Here is a 25,096-nt window from a genome sequence, read left to right on the forward strand (position 1 = left end):
CCACACACACACACAGACAAAAAGTAAACAAAACGACAGGAACAATAAATGCAACTTCATGCAAGCAGTTGAACATAAGTTCATTTTCATTGACATTTTCTGTACTAACGGCTGCTTAAAACTCCAGACGCGCTCCTCTCCGCCGGCGTCTTCTTCTCTAGTTCCCAGTGCTGAGATTTAAAAAAAGGGGTTTGTGGTCGTAGTGGGCACACCTCAGCACTGCGCACGCATCCGAAGAACACAATCCGAGTAATTGTCTAAGCCTGGTGTGTTTTTTCTCTTCTTTTTTTTTTGGCATTTCACACAAATGTAGAAAATATGTCCTCCTCCTGAATACTGCTTTCCCAAGTTTCGCCTGTTATTTGCAGGTAAAACATCTCGCCTTTAATGTTCTTCAGTCTGGTGGTCTTCAACACTCATGTTGTTTTACATCAGTCACAGTTTACCCAGCAAACGAAGGCTTAGTGCCAGAAGTGGGAAATAATACTGAGCTTTCCGAATGGGTTCAATATGTCCATCCATAACACGGATTCAATGGCGAAAAGTTCACTTTGGTAACCCTAATGTGTGCGGGAACCTTCATTCTTTGAATTGTTGTCAACACATTTAACAAAAGTCCTTATTTAAGGTATTTACTGTACATCAGGTCTGAATCAAAGCAGCAGAGGACTCCAAAATCGCTGGATAGTAAATTTCTCATTGTGCAGCAAACTGTATCTTTTCAACAGCTTCTACTCGCCTGGTAAATTCCAGCATCTCTAAAACGCCACGCCCTTAGTTTGTAATCCAGTTTTTCAGATAAATGTGTATTTTTCATCTAATCACATCACTGTGACATCACTGGGGTTACTTTTTCCAGCTACTTGATAGCCACACAAGACATTACATCACAGGCTGATGAACGTGACGTGGAAAATCAGTGGAGCGGCCCTTTAAGGTATTTACATTATCTTAAATGGAGCCGTTTCAAATGGCACGGCAGCTGAGAGACGAGTATAGTTACACTCTAAAACATATTTGGAGGAAAAGGGTGAACGGACTGGAATGATCACTGTGACAGGGCTGCAGTAACAAACTGGCTTTACAGTAGCAGATACTGCAGCACCAGACAAACACAATATATACAGAGATAACCATGCTCGTTCTGCATGTTACAGCCCAACAAGATAAACTGTACTGTACACTAGAATTCCCAATTGTGCCCTTTGAAGGCCAGAGACTGCTCAGGAAACAGGAGGACTCCGTTTGTTTTTTCACTCCTGAGCCGGGACACCAAGAGATTCCTGATTTGGCCCCTGACGTTCAGGTTTCATGTTTCGAGGGGCGGAGCAAGTCAGACTAGAGGCTGTTCTGGGTCGCTGGAGTGGAGCTGGGTTTCCATCACGGTTTCGTCAGGGTACGGGTTGGGGTACGGGTTGAGGAACGGGTTGGTGAGGCTGGTCATCGTGACGAGGGTGGGTGTGGCAGGTTGGGTGGCGTCGGGTGCGGAGACGGTGCCGTTCAGGTGGCCGGGGTCTCGGCCTGCAGGCTGGACATGCGGATCTGCGAGCTGCTCTTGCTGAGGATGGACAGCTGCGTGCCCCCGTTGACCCCACTGCTCGCCAGCGAAGGATGCCGGTGCTTCAGGTCCACAGCAAAGTATCTGTTCACCGTCCAGCTGCGCCATTTCCTCTTGATCTCCGATTGCACCTTGAGGGATATACTTCACAAGGTCATTATTAATGGACCACGCTGGAAGGAGACAAGCTCACTGTCCCTCAGTCTCTCTCTGTATGTTCTGTTTAATGTTTAACATTCTTACTGGTTTTTAATGAGTATGTTTACATGCAGATTAATGTTCCACTATTATTCTGAATATCACAATATTCCAATGTCATGTAAACAGCATTTTCTGTTTAGATATAAGGCCTTTTTCCAAAGGTAACATTTTCTGATTACGACATGTGGGATATGTTATGGAGATGATATGGAGATGATATGGAGAAACACATATGAACAGGTTTTTGAATATATACACACATCGCAACACCGACTTCTTCAAGAAGCTGGTTGAAGGACTGAAAGAGGGAGGCTGTCTCTGCACAGTCCGGTTTAGCACGGCTGCATGTAAATGGGTATGTTATTGGAATATTAACTTTTATTAGCCATGCAAACAGCATGGTCGGAATATTATCTTTTCAGAATAAGGGCAAAAACTAGAATAATATGTGTACGTTAACATTGTCATTCAAAAAAACACTATTTCTTTAAAAGGAGCTCCTTGGTTAAAACCAGTTTTAAGATGGACGTTATACCCACACACAATCAAATGGTTTGTAGTTCCAGTTGAGCTATAAAACACATTCATACACTGAACAAAATTAAAAACGCAACACTTTTGTTTTTTCCCCCATTTTTCATGAGCTGAACTCAAAGACCTAAGACTTTTTCTATGTACACAAAAGGCTTATTTAAAAATATTGTTCACAATTCTGTTTAAATCTGTGTTAGTGAGCACTTCTCCTTGGCTGAGATAATCCATCCACCTCACAGGTGTGGCATATCAGGATGCTGATTAGACGGCAGGATTATTGCACAGCTGAGCCTCAGGCTGGCCACAATAAAAGGCCACTCTAAAAGGTGCAGTTTTAATTACTTTCCTTTATTGGAAGGGTCCAGGGGGGTTTGAAAAACAGTCAGTATCTGGTTCTCTCTCTCTCTCTCTCTCTCTCTCTTTCTCTCTCGACCCGACTGCAATTTGTCATCGTAACCGACTTGAGTGACAGTCACCTTTGATGGCGTCTCGCCCCCACATACAATAAAACGGCACATCTTTGAGTTGCCTTCTATTGTGGCCAGCCTAAGGCACACCTGTGTAATAATCCCACCTGTGAGTTGGATGGATTATCTCGGCAAAGGAGAAGTGCTCATTTAGACAGATTTGTGAACAGTATTTGAGAGAAATAAGCCTTTTGTGTACATAGAAAAAGTCTTAGTTCAGCTCATGAAAAAAGGGGGCAAAAACAACAGTGTTGCATTTATAATTTTGTTCAGTGTAGAATAGAAAGTGAAGATGCAAGATTATATGAGATCTTGAACTACAAATTCTTTGACCAGCAAATGTTTTATAATCAGCTTTCTACTCCCAAAAAAAGGATTAGCCGTAATTTTCAATAATCACAGAAAATCCAGAGGTTTGTGTCTGAAAATATAAACTCTAAATTGTGTGCCTTATACCATCAATTAAGTTATAGGCATTTCAAACCCCATGTCTTCCTTATGGATATGCTGTAGGTCAGTTATGTTGTTTATATATGTTTAATTGAATTAGGAGAACTGGTGTAATGGTGTCAGTAACTGTTTTAAAGGATGTTTACCTCTCCATTGAGGAAGCAGTAGAGGACGGCTACCACAAAGCCCTGAGGAGACACAGAGGGTCCAAGCATGAGACAACAACACTGAAAACATATCTACGGTAGAAACAGCGCAACCAGAGCTCATACATGCTCTTTCTAATGCTTTTTTTTTTTTTTACTTGAGTAAAATTGTCAAGGTTCTGAATATTACATCTGTATTAAAATCCTGTTTGACTCACTAACTCCAGAGCTTGTTTTTCCAGGTCAAGTCTCTGCTGATCATTAAAATCGCATTCAAATATTTTTCTTTCAAAGTTGTTATTAGTGCTTTTACATACACTAACTTTTTGTCTTAACGAGTAGCACAGCTTTCCCCGCAGTCAGGTCTAAAGCCTTTATTTTAGAGATGCAGGTCAGTTCTGATAATATCCTCATGCCAACTGTTTTTCCCCCAGTTTGTAAATAGATTTTCCTTTTGTAGTAAATCCAGGCAGTGATGGAGAAAGCGGTCACCTGGAAGGAGCCGAGGCCGAGCTCAAACACCAGACGCTCTCTCTTGCTCACGTTCTCAGGGGAGAAGGCAAACACAGTGTAGTGGATCCCAAACAGAGGGATCAGCAACAGAGTGGAGCGGGCCAACCTCCTGCGCCACACACACACACACACACACACACACACACACACACACCCACCACACACCCACACACACACACACACACACACACACACACACACACACACACACACACACACACACACACACACACACACACACAATTCTGATGAGATTACAGTATGTGTGTCCTTATTATAATCAGCACAGACAGGTATGACAGCATTCTGTCCATAGGGGTAATTAGTAAGAGGTTTGGGCTATAACATGTCAGAAAATGGTGAAAAAAGTCAATCATAGTTTCCCTAAGCTAGGTTTTCTGGCACAAAGGTGTGAGGAAACTAGAAAATATGCACATTTAACATTTTGTTTCATAAAAACACAGGGAGAACCCAACCACCCATACCTCAATTGTGACATCAGTCCATACAATAAGCAAAGTAACCGCATTGCAACTTTTAGGGGATTAATCATTAACGTGTGATGGATGACTTTGTCAGTGTGTCTTTCCACCGCTTACCACAATAAAACAAACAAGTCATAAAAAATTTGATTTTAGAGTCCATACAAGTAGTATAAAAACTACAAGTACCAAATGCGGACATTTTGCATGTGAGCTCATGAAGACATCTTAAAATAATTAATGTATAGGTAACATTTTACTTTAATGTCAGCCAGAAAAATGTAAAGGACTTACAGGTAAATACTGGATTCATTTCCACCGATATCTGGGGACTGTAACTTCTGGACAAGGATGATGATGATGCCGATGAAGAGCACAAAGTTGATCTGTTCAAAAAAAAAAAAATATATATATATATATATATATATATATATATTGCAAACAAATAAATAGGTATTCGGTAAAAGAGGGATTGTCTTTCTGTCGTCACAGCTCACACAGAGCGATAACGTACCATGATTGAAGCGAGCACAGGTCCCTTGATCACCCACCAGATGGCAGCGTTGTCATTCATGTCCCAACACCTGAGAGAGCAGGGGATGGAACGTCAAGACAAGCTTCAACCAAAGATATTCTATTACTTAAAGTGCCCATATTCTGCTAATTTTCATGTTCCTAATTGTATTTTGAGGTTGTACCAGAATAGATTTATATGGTTTCCTTTTCCAAAAACACCATATTGTTGTTGTACTGCACATTGCTGCAGATCCTGTTTTCACCCTGTGTGTTTACGTCTCTGTTTTAGCTCCAGAGTGAGACATCTCACTTCTATACTATCTTTGTTGCAGATGCACAGTAGCTAGGTAAGATGAAATCAGCTAGATAACTCTTTCTCCAATTTAGGTCAGTCCAAGGCAGGATTAGCTGGGAGACTTCTTCTAAACAAGGGTTACTTGTGGAATACCTGCAGAACAGGGATATAGAAGTAGATCTTTTGGAGATCAACTAGCGCGTGTTGTCCCGGTGTGTTGCCATGGAGAACGAGCTAGCATTTTTTATTTTTTTTTTAAATTAATTTTAGTGCTTCAAGTTAGACATTGCAAACTTGTCTGTTAGTGACAAAGGACAAACAATTATAGCTTCAAAGGGCTTGAATTAGGTTTCATATCTTGTGTCAGGGTCACCAATGCTATGCACCTGTAACCTAGGCAAGGAAAGGGTTAACAGAAACTTAGTTTTGTCCAATCGGAGGTGGTTTTGCATGGCCCTGTATCCATGTCACATTCTAATTAGGGGTTAAGCCTCCCTAAAGGTCGGATCCTAGAATCGCCTCAGTAAAATGGTACAGAAATGTAGTGAACAGCGTGTGAATGGATGAAAACAGCTAAAAGCCATGTTTAGCATCATGCAATTGATTGTGTTAGGTCATTCACAAATGTTAATTGACATTAGCATCTCTGTGTTATAAGATTTTTGGAGAGTTTGTTCTTGAGATTGAAACAGGTCACAAACAAAGTTAATTTTCTCCAGAATTGTCCATCTGGAAATTGCCAGCTTAGTGTCAGAATGTTCTGGAGAAAATGGGTCCCATGGGTACTATGGTCATAATCTTTCTTCATGTCCACTTCTCCCATTGGACTCAATACACTCAGGAACTTGCCGTTAGTCTCATAAAGAGGGGTGGCAGTGGTGGAGCTCATGTGACACAGATATGAGAAATTACTTGGGTGCGTCTCGGTTCTGAACGTCTCAGATCAACATAAACACGGAACTCTGCTGTTCATAAATGACCTACCCAACGTCGTCAAAGTGGAGCTTCAGCACCGCCCAGATGGTCACACACACTGTGGGGGTTCCTGTTGTAACACAATACAAACATTAGTAACTCATGCATCCCCCGATCAGAGAAGAATTCTGTGGTTCTCAACCTTTTAACCATTTCGAGCCGCGACCCCTCAGCAACGAGTCCTGCAAACTGGTGTAAGCAGCTGTTCTTGCGCGCCTTCCCCTTCTGGTTTTGAGGACTTGGGCTTTAATCAAATAGGATTCGGAAGTTAGATGAAGTTTTTGACTACTGTACAGTGATGGAGTACTCCAGTCATGGACTCGGACTCGTGTTGCTATTCTCTGGAACTGGGACTCGACTCGGACTCAGGTAATGGTGACTTCACTTCACTTGGACTCGATTAGGAGTCTCCTTTGGTAACTCCACGATATCCTGATTTTGAAATGAAGCTCTTAATATAATACATGAAATCAAAACCCGAACAGTAATATAAAAACAATTGCCCATTCTACAATATGTTATTTTTTATACTTTTCTCCGCAACCATCTGGCAACCCCCAGAAGTTCCCCAGGTTGAGAACCACGTCTGGTGTGTGTGATGTGGCTGATGTCTCACCCCAGCCAATGATGATGTACCAGTAGAAGTATCTCTTTTCAGGGAAGAAGGTCTCCACCAGTAAAGTGAAGAGATACAAACCCTCGATGAAGAGCCAGAAGTAGTTAGAGAGGACGCAGTAATGGAAGAATATTATCACCGCTCGACACTCCAGCTTCACGGAGGTAAAAAAAAAGAAAAAAAGAAACACAAATCAAAATTTAAAAAATCCTTGTTATTTGTGAACAAATCATCCGCCGCCTGCTAACATGAGAACAGAGAGGACTGTGGGCACGTGTGCAGGCGTGTTTGTGTTACTCACAGTGCGCATGAAGCAGTGCTCGCTGTCCTCTTTGGCGTACAGCACGCCGTCTTTGATGAAGACTGAAATAGCTCTCAAGATGAATGACACAAATAGATTCATGTGGATGAAGTTCCTGGTACAGTGCAACTTCCTGTGAAAAAAAAACAGACATGAACATACTGAATAGCATGGAATCTTATATATTAAAAGGTGCTCTAAGCGATGTTGGGTGATGTCCCTTCTTGTTCAAAGTATTGTCAAACAAAATGGAGGCTACCTCCCCCACTCGCTGGAACACTACCTGTGTATGTTTCGCGGTGCAGGCCGACACATATTCTTGTTACAGTGTGTTCAGGGGGCAGGCAGCTAGCGGTTAGTGAGATGTTTGCTTTATGTGTCAAAAAAATGGTGTAGCCTAAAAAACATGTGACATCGCTTAGAGCACCTTTAAAGAAAAGCACTGCATGCAGGAACATTATACTGACGTTACTTGTGTACAAACACCTTACGAACACATAAATTGCGTAATCAATATGAGAATTTTTTTAAGACAGGAAAGTCCAAATTGAATCAAACCAATCATGAGATGCAGCCATATTTGTAATTAACCTCAACATTAACATCTCAAACACTTCAATAACACTTCATAATTAATGTTGAAAAAGATATCTTCATCATAAAAGGCCTTGAATGATTGTCGTGCAATATCATACAAAGACGTTCAAGAGAACGCGTTGGTTTCTGTGTGAAATTAGGACTTTTTTTGTAAAGTGTGGACATTTCTTTGGTCCCCACCTAGTCTCGCGGTTAGACTGAGGTTGGGGCTAAGATGTTTAAGGGGACTTAGATATCTATAAGGAAGAAAAAACATGCACCACTACTTCTCCTGTGTCTGATAAACCTCATGTTTCCTAACACCGACCCAACCCAGCTGCAGTACCCTCCCTGACCCCCAAGCGTCTCACCTGAACCTGCACAGGATGACCATGGCAGTGGTGAGGGAGACCAAAGAGGTGCTGTAGCCCACAGTGTACAGAGCCTTCACCGACACAAAGTACACGTTGTCCTGAGATGGAAACACAAGCACAATAAAAAGCTGAGTGTTTTTCCACATAAATTGAAACGGTGCGTGTGACACATTGCTGCAGTGATATACCAACCACAGTATGGCTGCCATTCCCGTCTTCACCCATGCAGGCATCGATGTAATGAGGAAAGGTCTCTGACCAGCCAAACTCAGTGCAGTTTCGACTCACCTTCCCCCGCTCTGTGGACACAGGACATTTCATTTGATTATGGCAAAGACAAACAAAGGCACTTATTTTTAGAGTGAAATCAGGAAGAGAAGCAGATCCTCTTTCATTAATTATTTCAGAGAGAGAGAGAGAGAGAGAGAGAGCGCGAGAGGAGAGAGAGAGGGGAAGGGGTGAGTGGAGAGGAGAGAGAGAGAGAGAGAGAGAGAGAGAGAGAGAGAGAGAGAGAGAGAGAGAGAGAGAGAGAGAGCTCAAGGAAACACAAGTTAACCCTCCTGTTGTCCTCGGGTCAAATTTGACCCATTTTCAAAAAGCTTCTATAATCAGAAATTTAAAAAAGCAAAGTAACGTGGATGGTTCCCTACAGCGCTCTTCACAAGTGAAATAACTGAACAGTCCACTACTTTCATTGAATTTGGGTATTTTATTCAATTGTATAGCATTTGAAAATAAACTGATAAAATAACGCTGAAAAAAGGGACAAAAATGTCAAAAACAAATATCACAAATGTGGGGGAAAAAAAACACAAAAAAGGTCAAAAAGGCGCAGCTCAATATCGACAAAAAAAATGGTATTGTAAAAAAAACAATAAAAGTGACAGAAACGCCGGGAAAAGCTTAAAAACATCGGGACAAGTGACAAGACTGAAGAAAGTGACAAAAACATTGGGGAAAAGCAACAAAAGACTCGAAAAAGAAGTTTAATTGAAAGATTGACCCAGAAACACAAAAAGTTGTCGACGGGAAAACAGCACATGGGTAACTATACCTCCAATATCGTGTATATCTTTACATTCTACAGAAACCCTTTGTTTAAAAATCATATAATGCACACACAGAGAATGAATTTCTCACCCCCACACACACACACACACACACACACACACACACACACACACACACACACACACACACACACACACACACACACACACACACACACACACACACACACACACACACACACACACACACACACACACACACACAGTACTTATGAGGACACTTGTTGACATGATACATTCCCGAGCCCTGAACCATGACCTAAGTAAAACCTCCTTCTATCCTTACTGACACTTAGCTGGGACCATAGACTGTATAATATTATACCATGATCCAGGAGAATACTCGATTCTGATTGGCTGCAGGGTGTCCACAAAAACTGATGTAGGACACCTACTAAAGTGAAACTATTCCAAATGCACTACATTAAAACAAAAAGGAAATGTGGATCTGTTATTTACAACTTGTCTTTCAACAGAGTGAAAACCTTGTAATTTCCTTTGCGGGCAAAATAAAGTATAAATTATTATTATTGTGTATTAGATACTGACCAAAGTCTTCTTCAATCATGGACTGATAGAAGAGTTCAGGACAGTTGACTTCGACGACCTCGCCGAACGCGGCCGGCTCCCAACACGACAGGTTGTCCCACATCCTAGGACAGCCTGAGGACACAACAGGTGGACAAAGCAGAGCACAGCAGAGAGTGTTGCATTCTAAAAAGCCATATGTTAATGGGACCGGGCACACTCCTTCATCTTTACTTCAAAATCACAGATCCTTGAAACTCTCATGTGGTGGCTGAGATGTCAGCTCTTACGCCAGCGGCCATTATGAAAAAGTATCTCATTTTGGAAGTGAACACATTCAATAATTAGACATATTACTTCTATTACTATATATTGCTGGTTCAGCCTGTGTAGCCTTTTATCAAAAAGCATAGAAGAGGATAGACTTTAAAGAAATGCTGACATATTCTTCATTTTATGTGTGAAGATTGTTTATTCTAATACACTTTTTGTATCGTATTCCCACATTTAAAGATCAGTCTAGATGGGACACAATCATGTGGTTTAAATGGGGGAAAAAATGACATTTTGACTGAGATATCAGGGACAATCATGTGGGTTTGAGTCATAGTGAGGAAGAGGAAGATCATCCAGCTGTGCTTTGTAGCCAATCTTCCACTATGGCGTTCTGATTAGTGTGTAACTACAACGCAAATGACACATTTTAAAAGACAGCGTTAGTTTGCTGTGCAGATATAAAAACAACCATCAAAAGATACTTTTTAACAAGGTTAAGATGGAGAATTGGCACAAAGCTCTTCACTCAGTCTGATCTTCCCTTCATCCTCCGTATAATAAGCCATCACTCATTGTCTCACTGATCATCCTTAATTATTAGAACCATCATCATCATGAGATGCTGCCAATTAAAGCCTCGGCATCTACCTGAGTCCCTCTGACACACACACACACACACCATTCAGGCAAACTGTGCAGTCTTTCTAATTTATTTTATTTATTTATTTGATTAGGACAATGCACATTAATGAACATTTCTGTAAATGCGCCAGTGTTAGCCAATTGGCTAATTTTTAACTGTAGTCCTACCTAGGATGCATGTTTTTTATGGTGGGAAGAAACCGGAGCACCCGGAGGAAACCCACGCGAACACGGGGAGAACATACAAACTCCACACAGAAAGGCCCGGAACGCCCTGGATTCGAACCAAGAACCTTCTTGCTGTGAGGCAGAAGTGCTAACCACTTAGCCACCGTGCTGCCTAATAATCGCTCTCTTTGCAGAAAAACAGGTCAGAGTCAACCAAAATGAATGTTGAATTATCTCCCGCTCATTAGTAAGCCGGCCCTGAAGATATTCTTGTTAATAATCTGTGTTTTATTGCTTATTTTGTAGAAAACTGTTGCAACGTCAACATAACAGTGGTTGGCATGAAGGGAAGGGATTCAAGGCTACACAAACACATGCTTGCAAAAAAAATAAATACCAAATTCTGGATAATTCCCAGAATCATCCGAGGCCATCATTATCATGCATTTCTCCTGCTCCCTCTGGATCACACAGTTAGAGGGGACCTGTTGGCTGGAAACCTGGAAAATACACACACACACACACACACACACACACACACACCCACCACACACCACACACACACACACACACACACAACACACACACACACACACACACACACACACACACACACACACACACACACACACACACACACAAACACCCACACACACACACACACACACACACACACACACACACACACACACAGAAAGACAGGGTCAAGTGGCTGAAGATTACATCCGATGAGAGGGGAAGGACCCAAAGATATCATGGAGGAGGCTGCTTCATTAGCTCCACCGTGCAGTTCTCACCGCAGGGTGGGAGAGGTCTTAGCTCTGGGATCCGTTTAAACACTCAACCAATTAGGATCAACATTTCAGAGCTGTTGGCACCCTACCACTGCTAACTGACCACAGAGGAGGGGTATTATTCTAATGAAAACAAGGCAGGAAAGCCTTTCAGACGTGCACTTTTCACACTGAACCGTGCCAGGCGTTACTCCCATCTGTTAGGGGCCGCGGACAAACACACAGAGGTGACGGTTTAAACTTGTAGCTCTCTAGCGGCTTTAAAGGTCCCATGGCAGGAAAACTTCACTTCATGAGGTTTTTTTTAACATTAATATGAGTTCCCCCAGCCTGCCTATGGTCCCCAAAATGAAAGCTCAGATGGGCCGATCTGGAATCTCCCACCTCCCCTTTCTCTGCTTTGCCCATGGCAAGCGGGTCAAGGCCACACCCCCACCCTCCAACTTGCCCCCCCCTCCTCCTCATTAGCATTTAAAGCTACAGACCTTTAAGGAAAGCTCATTGTGGGACTGGCTCTATTGCCTGTGATTCTGCACCAAGGCTGAATTTTGGGAAAGAGACTTCAGATACAGTATAAGGGACCACTCAAGGTCTATATAAAAGAGACTTCAATCATATTAGGGGCCCTTAAGGTTCATATAAAGAGAACTTCAGATCCAGTATAGGGGCCCACTAAGGTCTATAAAGAGACTCAGATCCAGTATTAGGGGACCACTAAGGTTCTATATACAGAGACTTCAGATCCTTATTAGGGACCAATAGGTCTATTAAAAGAGACTTCAGATCCAGTATTAGGGGACCACTAAGGTCTATATAACAATGCCATTCAGATACAGTTTAAGGGACCACTAAGGTCTTATAAAGAGACTTCAGAGACGTATCATTGGACCACTAAGGTCTATATAAAAGAGACTTCAGATACTGTATTAGGGACCACTAACGTCTATTTAAAAGCAACCAAAGAGCACCATGTCATAGGACCTTTAACACAATCAACGCCAGAGAGTCACAAAACGATGTCTCCAGACACAGGAGGTCACGTCCAGAGGCACCTCCTTCACAGCTCCCCCGACTGCTGCACAATACTGTGCAAAAGCTGGGACTGAGGAGGGGAGGAGGGGAGGGAGGGGTGTCTGGTAAGAAGACGAACGTGTGCGTCTGTGCTGGCGTCAGTCCGGTGAGACGCCATGTCACAGCTTTATGAGGTGGAGCGGTTGACGTCAACAATCGCTTGCTGATTCATGCTCTGAAGATTGACCAGAGTTATAGAGATGCAGTCGTTTTGGGGGCATTGTGTGGAACGAGTGTCGACACACTCTCTGATTTATGGGTTGCACTCTCCAGCAAACAGCACCATGTCTGCAGCGCTACAGCTGAATTAAATACACCGGCAGTAGAAGCACAGATATTTGGATTGATGGCATTCTCTGGATCTGTTGTGTGAATGTGGACTGTGGTTATTTCATCTTAAAGTAGTAGTTAGACATTGTAAACTGTTTGTTTGTCATATTACTGGGTTACGAAGGAAAAATATTGGTTTTGCTTTAAAGTAGAGATGTTCCAATGACATATTTTCTTTCCGGGATACCGATTTTGATTGAACTTGCATATTGACCGACACAGAGTACTGATCCGATACCAGTGCGTAAATAAAACATAAAACACAAGTACATACAGAGAATGAATGCAATATAACTTTATTTTATTATGTTGCTTGACAGTCAGTCACAAGGAAAAAAGATCATCCGCTAAATTAACTACTTCAACGTTTTTTTCGGGGCTAAATGACTTTGTATCAGATCATTCAGTAGAGACTTGCATACCTGCCGATCCAAGTATTTTAGGCAGTATCTGAGGTATTTCCAATACTGGTATCAGTATCAGAACAACTCCACTTTAAAGATATTTTTTGGGGGCTTTTCCCTTTATTTGACAGTGACAGTGGATAGACAGGAAAGGGAGAGGGGAGGGAAAGAGAAGGTAGGACACACAGCAAAAAATACTTAAACTACATTTTCCTGTTGATACTTATGTACTGTTAATGAAGTTCAGGACTTGTACTGTAACAGTACTTTAATTTAATTTTAGTAATTTTTTATTGATCTTTATTAAACTATTGAAATTACAACATACACTCTGTTATAAATCATTACACACGGGCCTGACACACACACACTAGAGGATGGATACCCGACCCGAGCCCGACGGGACCCGACGGGACCCGACGGGCCCCTACTGGCCGGGCCGGGTCGAATAGGATTTTTAGAAAGGATGCTCGGGTTCGGGTCGGCTCGGTCACATCAGCGCGTAAGGCTTTGAACATTTTGAATTCAAACACAGCTTATTATGTAGGTGACCAATGGGCCTTTTTCACCTGATGCATGTCGTTTTGGATTAAATAAATGTCACATATACCCTAACATCGCTTCCTGTGTCGGAAATTTTTAAACTAGCTGTGACAACGAAAGACGTGCGTATTAAGCTACACTGTGGCAGCGCAACGAGGGAAGATGTGTGTCGGTTAGCTTTGCCCATTTTATAGATAGGGCTATGTTAATTGAATTCAATTGGCTATGATTGGGCCTCTTGTGCGCCCCGTGGTTAATGGCGCTTTGTTGCCCATGTGTGCATTGATGCGCTCATCTGTTGACATTATCCGAAGGCCTTCACTACCATTGCTTATAAAGCAGGCTTTCCACACAACAAACGACAGTGTGATCTATTGAGAAACAAATGCGATTTTAACTGTGTCAGCTAGGGTCGGCGCTCGGACACTAAATATCTTATATGCCTGTCGGGCTCGGTTCGGCTGTCCGTTTACAAAATAGCTCTGATATCTGTTCACGGTAACTCTTGCGGCGGGCTCGGACAGAAAAATCCGGCCCGATCCGCACTCTAATACACACACACACGCACAAATGAAGAGATGGCAGAGTGAGTGGGCTGCTAGTGCAGTACAATGCAGGGTATTATCCATCTTTTTTATCCTGCATTGCTAGATCATACTGTACAACAGGAGTGGTAACCTACTGATCATTCAAGAGTTTTTAATTTGAAATTTAACGGCAACTTAACAAAGTTGACCACACTGATGTATTATATCTTTGGTATTAGAAATATCAACACTCACGCGCAGTATGAGATATGATTTACACCGGGACCACCAGTGTTTTTATCCTCATTTTTTCACTGCTTTATATTAGTGTCCCTACTACATTTCTTTATATTAATGTCTCTACTACATTCTTTGGCACTGCTGCCAGTGAACATCATTCGTTAATGCAGATTAAGTGCATGTGGACTTCATTTGTATGGTTGCCAACATGATGAGTGGGAGAGGGAAGCAGAACGCACTGTGTGGAAGTTTAAAGAACAGTTTCTGTGTTTATTACTCTGCTGTTTAACCTCACGTGACTAATTAGATGGTATCTTTCTGCCCTAAATCCCTCCACTACAACTAATTAGGTCAAACTGTGTACGACCAGCATGACCAGATGCACACTACACATACTGTACATCGCTGTTGTGATCACCAAAGCCTTTCTCATCACATCAACACAGCTGATGTGTGGTGAGAGTCTGGCGTCGTAAGGCTGCCACGCATCACCCAGACGGGGGCTACACATCGCTGGTGTCAGAGAGTAGTCCTCCCCCCTGAAGCGCTCTGAGTGTCTATTCATTCATTCAAACCTTTATTTAACCCTTGCATGGTATTCGGGTCAAATTGACCCATTTCAAATTTTTACAAAAATAAAAATGGTACAAGTTCCATTTTTTCTGCCTGAAAATCAATGGCCTTACCTTATTTCCTGTGATAAACATGTATCCTGAAATTGTTCGGGATATGACTCTTTTTTTTCCTAGATAAGAATGACCACATAGTGGATTTTTAACATGTATTGTAACCTTATGACAAAAAAACAAATCCCACTTCCATTTTTAATTGTGTTCTAGTGGAGACTGATTGCATTCCCCAAACATATATGTTATCTCAGCAGCGCGGTTTCCAATGGACACAGAGACACTTCCAGGTTAATACATAGACACACTTTGACTCATCATATTCAAACAACAATGTCATCATAAAAAAACCTGGCTCCTAAATCTATTTAAAAACAATGACATACAGACTGCCTTTCTGCAAGGTCCTTTAAAAATCCTTTAAAAGAATAAAATGAGACCAGCTCCTTCAACTGGAGCTCGTTCTGCAGCTGGTTCCATGCAGATGGTGTTGCAAAGTTAAAAGCCTTTTTGCCCTTTTGTCTATAATAAAGAGCTAAATAAAATGTAATGAATTATTATTACATATTAATTTCTTTTTGAAAAATATATTTTTTAGGAAGGTGAGAGTTCTTCTGCCAGCTGTTATCAGTTGTTCCAACAGCAAACTTGGAAAGCAAAATCCTCAAGGTTTTCCAGTAATCTATGCCATTCCTTTCACTTAAGTTCATCTCCATTACATCCTAATGTTTTGTCTTAAACTCGTACTTGCAAGTGTGTTTTGGCAGAAATTCCAATTTGACAGTTTTCATGTGTTTTTAACATGATGTAGTTTAAAGCCTGTACTTTAAAATGTTACCCCCAAAGTCTTGGAATGACCAATTCCCCACCAATGTTTCACAAGACCTTCACATCCCCACACAGACTGCTGACCAGGATTAAGTAGAGTATGCACTGTCCATCTGTCCATCTGTCTGTGTGTGCCTCTGTCCCTCTTAACATGTACAATAAGAAGAGCACTGTGACAAACTGAATACTGTGTACAGATATTAATTCTTATTTTCAATCCTCCCACTCTGCCTCCACCTCTTTCATACAAATGGCTGTCATCCACCATTTTCTCTAAAGCTCATCTCTCCGTTTCTCAGACAACACTTCAGCTCAAGGGTGATGACTCACCTTGCAAGACAGTAATAAAAAATTCTTTCCTCACAGATTTTAATGGAGAGGAGAGGAATAACGAGGACTTTCTCCTTCCTCCCAGATTCAACAGACAGGAATAATGTTAACAGTTGAATAAATGATGCAAATGCATCCATATCCATCGTTCCTGCCACACACCTGTCAATGAGTTGTTGATGCAGTCTCTCCATACGGTTTCCTCACTATCATTTCTATGTGAATGACTGTACAAGTGCCCGAGAATCAGGCCTCAGCACCCATTCGCTGAATGTATTCATGTAAAGCTCCACCTGTTGTCGAGTTATTTTACAGGTGGATCGTTTGGCACGAGTACGCCTACTCATACACAGAAAGGGGATCTAGACATATTTTTTCCTTTTATAAGAACCAAAACAGAATAAAGAACAATTTAAATGTCATCTTACCTTGGGGAAGAGGAGGAGGAGGAGGAGGAGGGCGATGTTAGCAGCAGACATTTTGTGTTTCTCAGTTTCCTCTAAACGTTGAGCTCCGACAGACCAACACAACGGGACGCCGGCTCACCTTGGGATCTGAAAAACACAAGCGTGTGGGACAGTAAGAGACAGGATGTTCACGTCTGTTTACATTACATCTCACCAGGACATTTACTTCACATAACAGAGTATCTTTCACTTAAGCTCTCTTTAAGTGTTTGTATATGTTTCGGCCTGGGAGGAGAAGGACGCCTCTGCCATGCAGGGCCCATCAGGGTTATGGAGGAACTGTCAAGGGATTGAAACATCTAGTTCTATTAGCTTTACTGTAGAGCAAATCCAGAGCAGGAATTTTAACAATAGAAAGCCTCAATGTGGACCTGAATTTGCTTCAAAGTAAATATGTGATAAATGTAATAGGCCAAGGGAAAAATATTCAGGGAAAAATATGAATCACAAATTTTTTTTTAGCGTAGAATTGATATCACGATTCACTGCCACAACATTTTTCTCACAAAGTGTAAAGTTTATTGCACACATTACCCATGACAAAACAAAACAAATTGGTAGTACCAAACAGATTTAGCAGCAGATAATGAAATGTTTTTTACAGTGTGTTCTGGGGACAGGCAGCTAGCAGACAGTGAGATTTTTTTACAGTGTGTTCAGGGGACAGGCAGCTAGCAGGACGTGAGATTTTTTTACAGTGTGTGTAAAGGACAGGCAGTAGCAGACAGTGGATTTTTTACAGTGTGTAAAAGGGACAGGCACAGTAGCAGAAGTGAGAATTTTTTAGCGGTTAGGGGACAGGACAGGCTAGCAGACTAGTGAGGTGAGAGGTTTTTTTTACAGTGTGTAAAAGGAAGGCAGCTACGCAGACAGTGAGATTTTTTTTACAGTGGTGTAGGGACAGGCAGCTAAGCGAAGTGAGATTTTTTTACAGTGTGTTCAGGGACAGGCGCTAGCAGACAGTGAGATTTTTACAGTGTGTTCAGGGAAGCAGCTAGCAGACAGTGAGATTTTTTTCAGTGTGTGTAAAGGGGCCAGGCAGCTAGCAGATAGTAGATTTTTTTAGTGTGTTCAGGGGACGGCAGCAGCAGAACAGTAGATTTTTACAGTGTTTGTAGGGACAGGCACGCTAGCAGACAGTGAGATTTTTTACAGTGTGGAAGGGACAGGCAGCTAGCAGATAGTGAGATTTTTTTTACGTGTGTTCGGGGACAGGCAGGCTAGCAGATAGTGAGATTTTTTTACAGTGTGTTCAGGGGACAAGCAGCTAGCAGATACAGTGAGATTTTTACAGTGTGTTCAGGGGACAGGCAGCTAGCAGATAGTGAGATTTGTTTACAGTGTGTTCAGGGGACAGGCAGCTAGCAGATAGTGAGGAGATGAAAAAATGCATAACATCGCTCAGAGCACCTTTAAGTTCCTTCTGATGCAAACTGAACATATTCTGCTGAATGCACCAGCAAACTCCCAGAAGGCTTTACAATGAGGAGGTTAAAGGAAATGCAATGTGTTTGTTTCCCTGAGTTAGTTTCTTAAAAATCTGTCAACACAATGGAGATATTTCCAAAACTGCATCAGTGAATGTGTTTTACACATTGCAGAGGAGGAAGCGGCAAACAAGATTCAAGATTATTTATATTTTCATTCCCAAAGCACTTTGAAATGTCGTTGCATCCGCCATAAAAACAGACAAAAATGCAGTTATATATGTTAAAATATGATATATAAATAAGATAGCTAGCATTTGAAAAAATATGAGAAATGTAGAGATACAAGAAATGAGATACCAATGCATATCCCACACACAGCGATACATCATATGCACACATACTGGATATTCCATCTTGTCTCAGTTCACAGTGGTGCTGTTCAGCCGTCTGATTGCAGACAGACAACAACAGTGAGCTGTTGGATAAAGAGGTGACAGACTTTACAGAGTTTTTTTTTTTTAAACCAGCACGCCTTCAGCACATCGTCAATGAGGACATCTTACTGGAAAATGTTTAATAATAATAATTATAACTAAGGGTGTGACGAGATCTCGTTTTACGAGATCTCGCGAGATTAAAACGTGACGAGATTTCTTGTCGAGGTGAAAAGTTGTCTCGTGAGGCGATGTGATATCAGCGTGATGGAGCGTGAAATTACTATTGAAGATCCCCCTGACACTTTTAAATCATTTGTGTGGCAACATTTTGGTTTTCCTGAAGTAAAAAAAAAAAAAGTTAAATAACATTCATCATTAATAGTTGATTTCAAAATGCACCTAAATTGTTTTGCATTTTGTGATTTTTCAGTTGAATAAAAAAAACTATTTTCCATTCATATATTTCATCGAGGATTTCTTTAAATTTTTTTTAAAAATCTCGTCTCGTCCTCGTGAACCCAATCTCGTGATGTGTCTCGTCTCGTGGAGTAAGCGTCTCGTCACACCCCTAATTATAACACACTGGATTTATATAGCGCTTCTCGAAGTCCTCAAAGACACTTTACATAGAATACAAATAAAACAATCAATGGAATGTCTTTCACTTGGTAAGCATGTCTGATCATTGGGGAAAAAGTTCGCGGAAATGTTCGCCCTAGCTCACAGTGTTTAGAAATCCTTTTAAAATTCATTGCTCAACACCAAAAACGAGTCCCTTGCTGCTCGTCCTTTGGCGTATTTTCCCATCAAATTCAAAAGACATCTATTGAGACGTTTTGAGCTGTTATCCATTAGTTAGACAAACATATTGTGTGTGATTAATACACTTTTTAATGCAAACAGCGATCTCTACCAGTCCGAGACGTCACTGGTAGTGTAGTACTGCTCCATGACATCGCAAATAAAATGTTCTTCTTAAAACAAGGTTGACATCATATGGACTTGTGGTTTCTACATGGGGCATAAAGGGTCCGGGACCCTTAGGGGGTCCTCGGAGTGAACGCAGGGGGACCACCAAATTTTGTTATTTTTGAAAGTTCTTAACCCTTGTGTTGTCCCCGGGTCAAATTGACCCATTTCAAAGGGTTTTATATCAAAAATATTAGATTTCTTTCAACCAAACTGCCCAATAATAACATGGATGATTCCATACAACGTTCAGGTAAAATTAATGATTACTTTCATTGAATTTTTGGGGTTTTTTATTTAATCTTAAAGCATTTGAATTCTTTGACATAAACTTTGACATCTACCCATCTGTGATCCACTCAACATCCTCTGATCTTCACTATTAGTCAAAATAATTCATAAATTCTGTCTTGTTAACTAAAAACTTTCATATAATTTGATATAAATGAGGTTTGTTGACCATTACTTCCAAGAATAAGTGTAAAACCTATTATAAAACCAGCTCAGGTTTTAAAAAAAGCGCCAAAAGCATGGCAAAAGTGACAAATAAATGAGAAAAAAATTACAAAAACATCGGAATACCACCAAAAAAAATTCAATTTTGACCTGGAACGGCTTGTTCATAGTTAAAAGGGAAGACAACAATCTTAACAGGAATCCAACATATGATCAGAAAATATAAATGCGAACTGCTTACTGGCCTATAGGTACGGTAGTCACTAAAGTAGTCATCCACAGATACAGCTCATCCTGAGGATTCACTATGCCACATGTATATGTTGAACATTAAAACATGATTTATTAAGCCATGCAAACATTTATTATGTTAATAGCTTAGTATTCTAGGCAAAACACGTATGTGTAAAGGCTTCCGATTGTCCTACACATTATTGTAGGACCAGTTTATTGTGCAACGTCATGTTTTTTGGCGTAAAAAACGTTGAAGACCCCTGGTTTTAAACATTAAATTCTATCTTTACGCAGAAAACAAATGGGATTTTTACTTCTGGAACTTCACTGTTGAGCTCTATTACAAAGATATTGTCAGCCAGTGGCATTGGCCTATCAAACTGTATGTGAAGACGAGCATGTCAAGTGCCTGCAATGAGCCCATGTGCATGTTGTTTCTGTGTCCTCATGGATGCGGCCTGACTCTGCGAGCCCGGAGGGGTTCGCATGCGTAAAGCCAAGGAGCAGGACTGAGCAGTCGGGCCTCGTCCCCACAGGGAGAGCTTGGCAATCCTACTTGTCCAAAACCCTGCCAGAAGCTGGCCCCTCCTCCTGCCGTTGTCAGGAGCAACAGCTGAGAGAGCTGCTGAGTTTGGATGTGGGCTGAACCACGTGGACCTGGAACCTCCTTCTGCTCCGTCTTCTGCTCTACCGTAAATAGATTCCCTGAGATTTCAGAATGTCCTTCAGTGTTTAAAGGATACGACAGACATTGAACCTTCATGGAATATAAACTCAACCCTGATTTTGGTATTTTAGCGGAAACACAAACATATCTACATGCAAACTGAGCACATTTGCTGACTATTAATGCATTACAGCCCCCCCAACGAACAGTTTCTTCATTCATAATTTTGCAAGAGTGAGTCACAGAAGGACAAAAACCACAGACAAATAACTAAAACAGAACACAACATGAATGGTAATCTGCAGCTTTGCCAAGGCCACCGTAACGGCTGCTGATGCTCTTCCATAGAAAACCTTTCATGGTGAGTGCACCAGCACAAACTGCCATTAATTCATTTCTGAGAAAAAGAAACACTCACATATTACAAACAACCCAAACACTGATGGTATCTCCCCTGCCACAGTATGTGTGCGTGTGTGTTACTGTAGAGAAAGAAAAGAAAAAGAGAGAGCAAAACTATAAGCACTTTCCATGTAATTGGAACTCAATTCGTCAGAGAGAGTGCATCTTACTATTATCTACTGGTAACCTCATGCTGCGCAAGTAGGCGAAGAATATTCTTTTCTGCAGAACTGAGCACACACACACACACACACACACACACACACACCACACACACACACCACACACACACACACACACACACACACACACACACCACACACACACACACACACACACAACACACACACACACACACACACACACACACACACACACACACACACACACACACACACCACGCTGAACCCTTGATGTACAGTCACATCAGCCTTCCATTCAGCTCAATTGGCTCATATTCTCCCTCCCAAAAAAAAAAAGATGTGATGTTAGTGTCAATGTTTTTTGTTATAAAATACAAACTGAGCAGAGCTTTTCCAAATGAAAATGTCTCAGAGCAATGCTGCCGTTTGTAGTTTAGGAGGGAGGCCTAATGCTATATGGTAGTATCATGACTTTTCCATTTTCAAACACGAAATGTTTTTCTTGGAAAAAATGATGCAAGCCATTTTTTTTCATTCAATAAAAGAATGAAATTTCAGATTGATTTAGAAACCTCTCAAAGAATTGGCCAAGTAAAGAAGGTTACACCAGATTAATGTTAGATATTCAGTCCCAGTCGTGAGTAATGCAGGCTTTAATGGAAGTGAATGGGAGATGGAGCGTGTATTTGCAGCTCCAACTCCAAATCAATCACATAATTTTCTGCTGCTTCCACTTTTGTTGCTTTCCAGGCTCCCAGTCATAAAGATGAATGCAGGAGATGCATCTGATTAGAGTTTTATTCCTGCATTAAGCTAAAAGAATGACGTATTTATGGTAATAATAAATGTCAGGTATGACTGCTTGGCTGGTCCCAGATTATTATCATTTTTTAAAGAGGAGCAACTGAGATCATAATGATTCTTACCTCGATTGTATTTCCAACAAATTTCCAGACCGTGTGATAATTATGAGACAATGGGACCCTGGGCATGGACGCATAAATTAACATAGTTTTTAAATGAGAAGAGTCCAAACTGTATTAATATACTTCTACTTATTATACATGGATACTAGGAGTGGGAATCACCAGAAGCCTCACAATACAATATCATCACAATACCTATGTCACAATATGAAATTATTGCGATTTTAAAAACATAACATTCTGCGATATATTGCTATGTAAAACCTTTTTTCCAACTTTTTCCAATTTCAAATGATGTCCCCAAAAGGAAACTTTGTCAACATCCGTTTTATCTAAAAATACACATTTCTCTGTTTGTTCATCTCACTTCAAATTTATTGCCGCAAAATAGGATTGTCAAGCAGACAAACTGACCAGCACATATATAAAAATAGACTGACGCTTGGCGTCTCTGTATCAATACAGTATTTAGTTTCTCGATACTATGATGTATCGATTTTGTTTCCCTGTGTGCGTATAGTTATCCACAGTTGAAAGAAAAAAAGACTTCAGAAGGGTTGTGTGTGTGTGTGTGTGTGTGTGTGTGTGTGTGTGTGTGTGTGTGTGTGTGTGTTCGTGTTCTAGCCCAGCAGCTGCTCAGGACTCTCCTCCCCGAGCTGTAATCAGCGGCTTAATGAGTCTCAGCGGCTTTCATGTTCAACACTGTCAGCCCGAGTGTGTGTAATGTTTGATGCTCCGTCTGCAGAGCACACACGTAATTAGAGAAACACACAAGTGCGTTCGCTCTGTAAACTAACCACACTGGTCTTTACTTTCACTTTATAACAGCACTAATAAATACTCGGTGTAGAGGTGCACCCAAGAGTGCGGAAAACAAACAAAGGAGGAAATGAAAAAAGCTTTTAAAAAATATTACAAAAAAATGCAGAGGCCGAGAGACAAAAAATAAGAGGCCTCCTTAAGAATGTGTGGGGGGGGCGGGGGTTGTGTCTGTTATGTGAAACCATTCCTCACGGGAGAAGAGGATTTATTTCTCTAAGGAACGAGCAGGAAAAGAGGAACAAGGCTTTCTCGATGATCACTCACCAATAACGCTGCCACGCTGGCGAGAGAAACGCTTTGAAAACTCTGATGAGACGCATCGTTAGAGAGAAAAAGATGGATGGAAAAGGTTGAGAATGATGGAAGGAAGGAAGAAAGAAAGAAAGCGATTAAGTGAGCCACTTTGACATGTGTCACTGGGAGAAGTTTTTTTCCTCTCCCAGGATGTTGTGGTCAGGTTTTTAACAGCTGTTGTGGCCGGGAGCAGAAAGGCATGCGCCGGCTTATCTCCCTCTACTCACCGACACCGACAGACCCTCAACCCCGACCTCGTCGTCTCTTTCTCCCTCTCATCTACACATCAACACGGACTGCATCTCACTTCCCAAAGATGAAGAAAATTCTTCTCAGAGCTGCTTCAAGAATCAAAATCTAATGTGTTAATCCGGCACTGGACCATCTAATTCCCAGTGAATATCGCACTAAGTCACTCATGTGTCGGCGCTCTATATTTAGCCCAAGGAATTATGAGAGGAATTAATATACACAGACATGACTTAGTCTTCATTATTTGGAGAGGGAAAGGGAGGTGCACTAATTAGAAAGAGAGAGAGAGAGAGAGAGAGAGAGAGAGAGAGAGAGAGAGAGAGAGAGAGAGAGAGAGAGAGAGGGATGAAGAGAGACAGAGTAGAAGAACTGTTCTGGTTTCTCGCTCCATTATGTCCTTTTTCCCACAATTCACTAGGGTGCTGACTGAGGCATAGACTCTGATAAAAGGAGTGGTTAAAATAACAGTGCACACCATCCTCTTAGCACCACATCCTCCACAACATTAATTAAGTAACCAAGTACTGAACGTGAACTAGGACTCTCCTAAACGCAGTACATTCGCTAAAGTGGCATCTGTTCTACTTCATGTTAAAAGATTGATGACATGCTGGGAACCTCATTGGAGTGCACACAATGGCTTTATGTATTTTTTCGATGATAGGATTATTCAACATCCTAAAATTAGCAGGATTCTGTTTATGATCAACTAGTGTCTGTCATATTTATTTGTGGACCTCCGGCGGTAGTGATGGGATTAGTGTGGTGGATAATTATTAAAAGAACATCCGTAAATCCTAGAAGAAGTTTATGTAAGGGGTTGATGCCCGATGAGGCTTCCTATTATGAGGAAGGAATTCAGCTGGATCAACGTGGACACAAACACTCCAATGGGATCATTGTGCTGCTCTGCGACTGGTGGCTAACATGTAACATATAAGCACGCGTGGGATGTCTATGTATCTTGCAACTTTCTGTTTGACGTTATTGCCTCACCTCCTTCATAGTGGCCAAATAGTGACAGGAAATTGAATGTAGGACTTTTATTTAGTGAGGTGCTTGTGCTTTTAGAAAAAGTATTTGAATTAGGGATAGATCGATTATCGGCCCTGGCTGATTACTGGGTTGATTGTTGGCAGTTTGCAGATTATCTGTGTTGAGTCTTATCAACTACTACATCAGGCCAATGCGGTGGGATCAGGGGAGAACTTGCTTG

The 25,096-nt window shown here is 41.4% G+C and overlaps 1 protein-coding gene across 2 annotated transcripts in view; it reads right to left on the reverse strand.

Moving 5' to 3' along the window:
• Positions 1 to 283: 283 nt before the first annotated feature.
• adcyap1r1b (adenylate cyclase activating polypeptide 1b (pituitary) receptor type I) overlaps positions 284 to 25,096 on the reverse strand; it is a 38,351-nt gene continuing 13,538 nt past the window's right edge. Inside the window, exons 2-14 of one of the 2 annotated variants that reach the window (XM_032525385.1) lie at positions 16,810 to 16,935; positions 11,086 to 11,188; positions 9,624 to 9,737; positions 8,197 to 8,303; positions 8,002 to 8,102; positions 7,055 to 7,187; positions 6,754 to 6,907; positions 6,147 to 6,207; positions 4,866 to 4,935; positions 4,646 to 4,737; positions 3,849 to 3,978; positions 3,357 to 3,398; positions 284 to 1,702 (exon numbers count right to left, since the gene is read on the reverse strand). In XM_032525385.1, the coding sequence (XP_032381276.1) occupies positions 1,334 to 1,702; positions 3,357 to 3,398; positions 3,849 to 3,978; positions 4,646 to 4,737; positions 4,866 to 4,935; positions 6,147 to 6,207; positions 6,754 to 6,907; positions 7,055 to 7,187; positions 8,002 to 8,102; positions 8,197 to 8,303; positions 9,624 to 9,737; positions 11,086 to 11,188; positions 16,810 to 16,860 (1,527 nt within the window). In that variant the 5' untranslated portion in view covers positions 16,861 to 16,935 and the 3' untranslated portion in view covers positions 284 to 1,333. The remainder of the gene's footprint in view (positions 1,703 to 3,356; positions 3,399 to 3,848; positions 3,979 to 4,645; positions 4,738 to 4,865; positions 4,936 to 6,146; positions 6,208 to 6,753; positions 6,908 to 7,054; positions 7,188 to 8,001; positions 8,103 to 8,196; positions 8,304 to 9,623; positions 9,738 to 11,085; positions 11,189 to 16,809; positions 16,936 to 25,096) is intronic. The other variant, XM_032525386.1, reaches the window with a different exon arrangement.

This window comes from Etheostoma spectabile, chromosome 9 (assembly GCF_008692095.1).
Source record: "Etheostoma spectabile isolate EspeVRDwgs_2016 chromosome 9, UIUC_Espe_1.0, whole genome shotgun sequence".
NCBI classification, from domain to species: domain Eukaryota; kingdom Metazoa; phylum Chordata; class Actinopteri; order Perciformes; family Percidae; genus Etheostoma; species Etheostoma spectabile.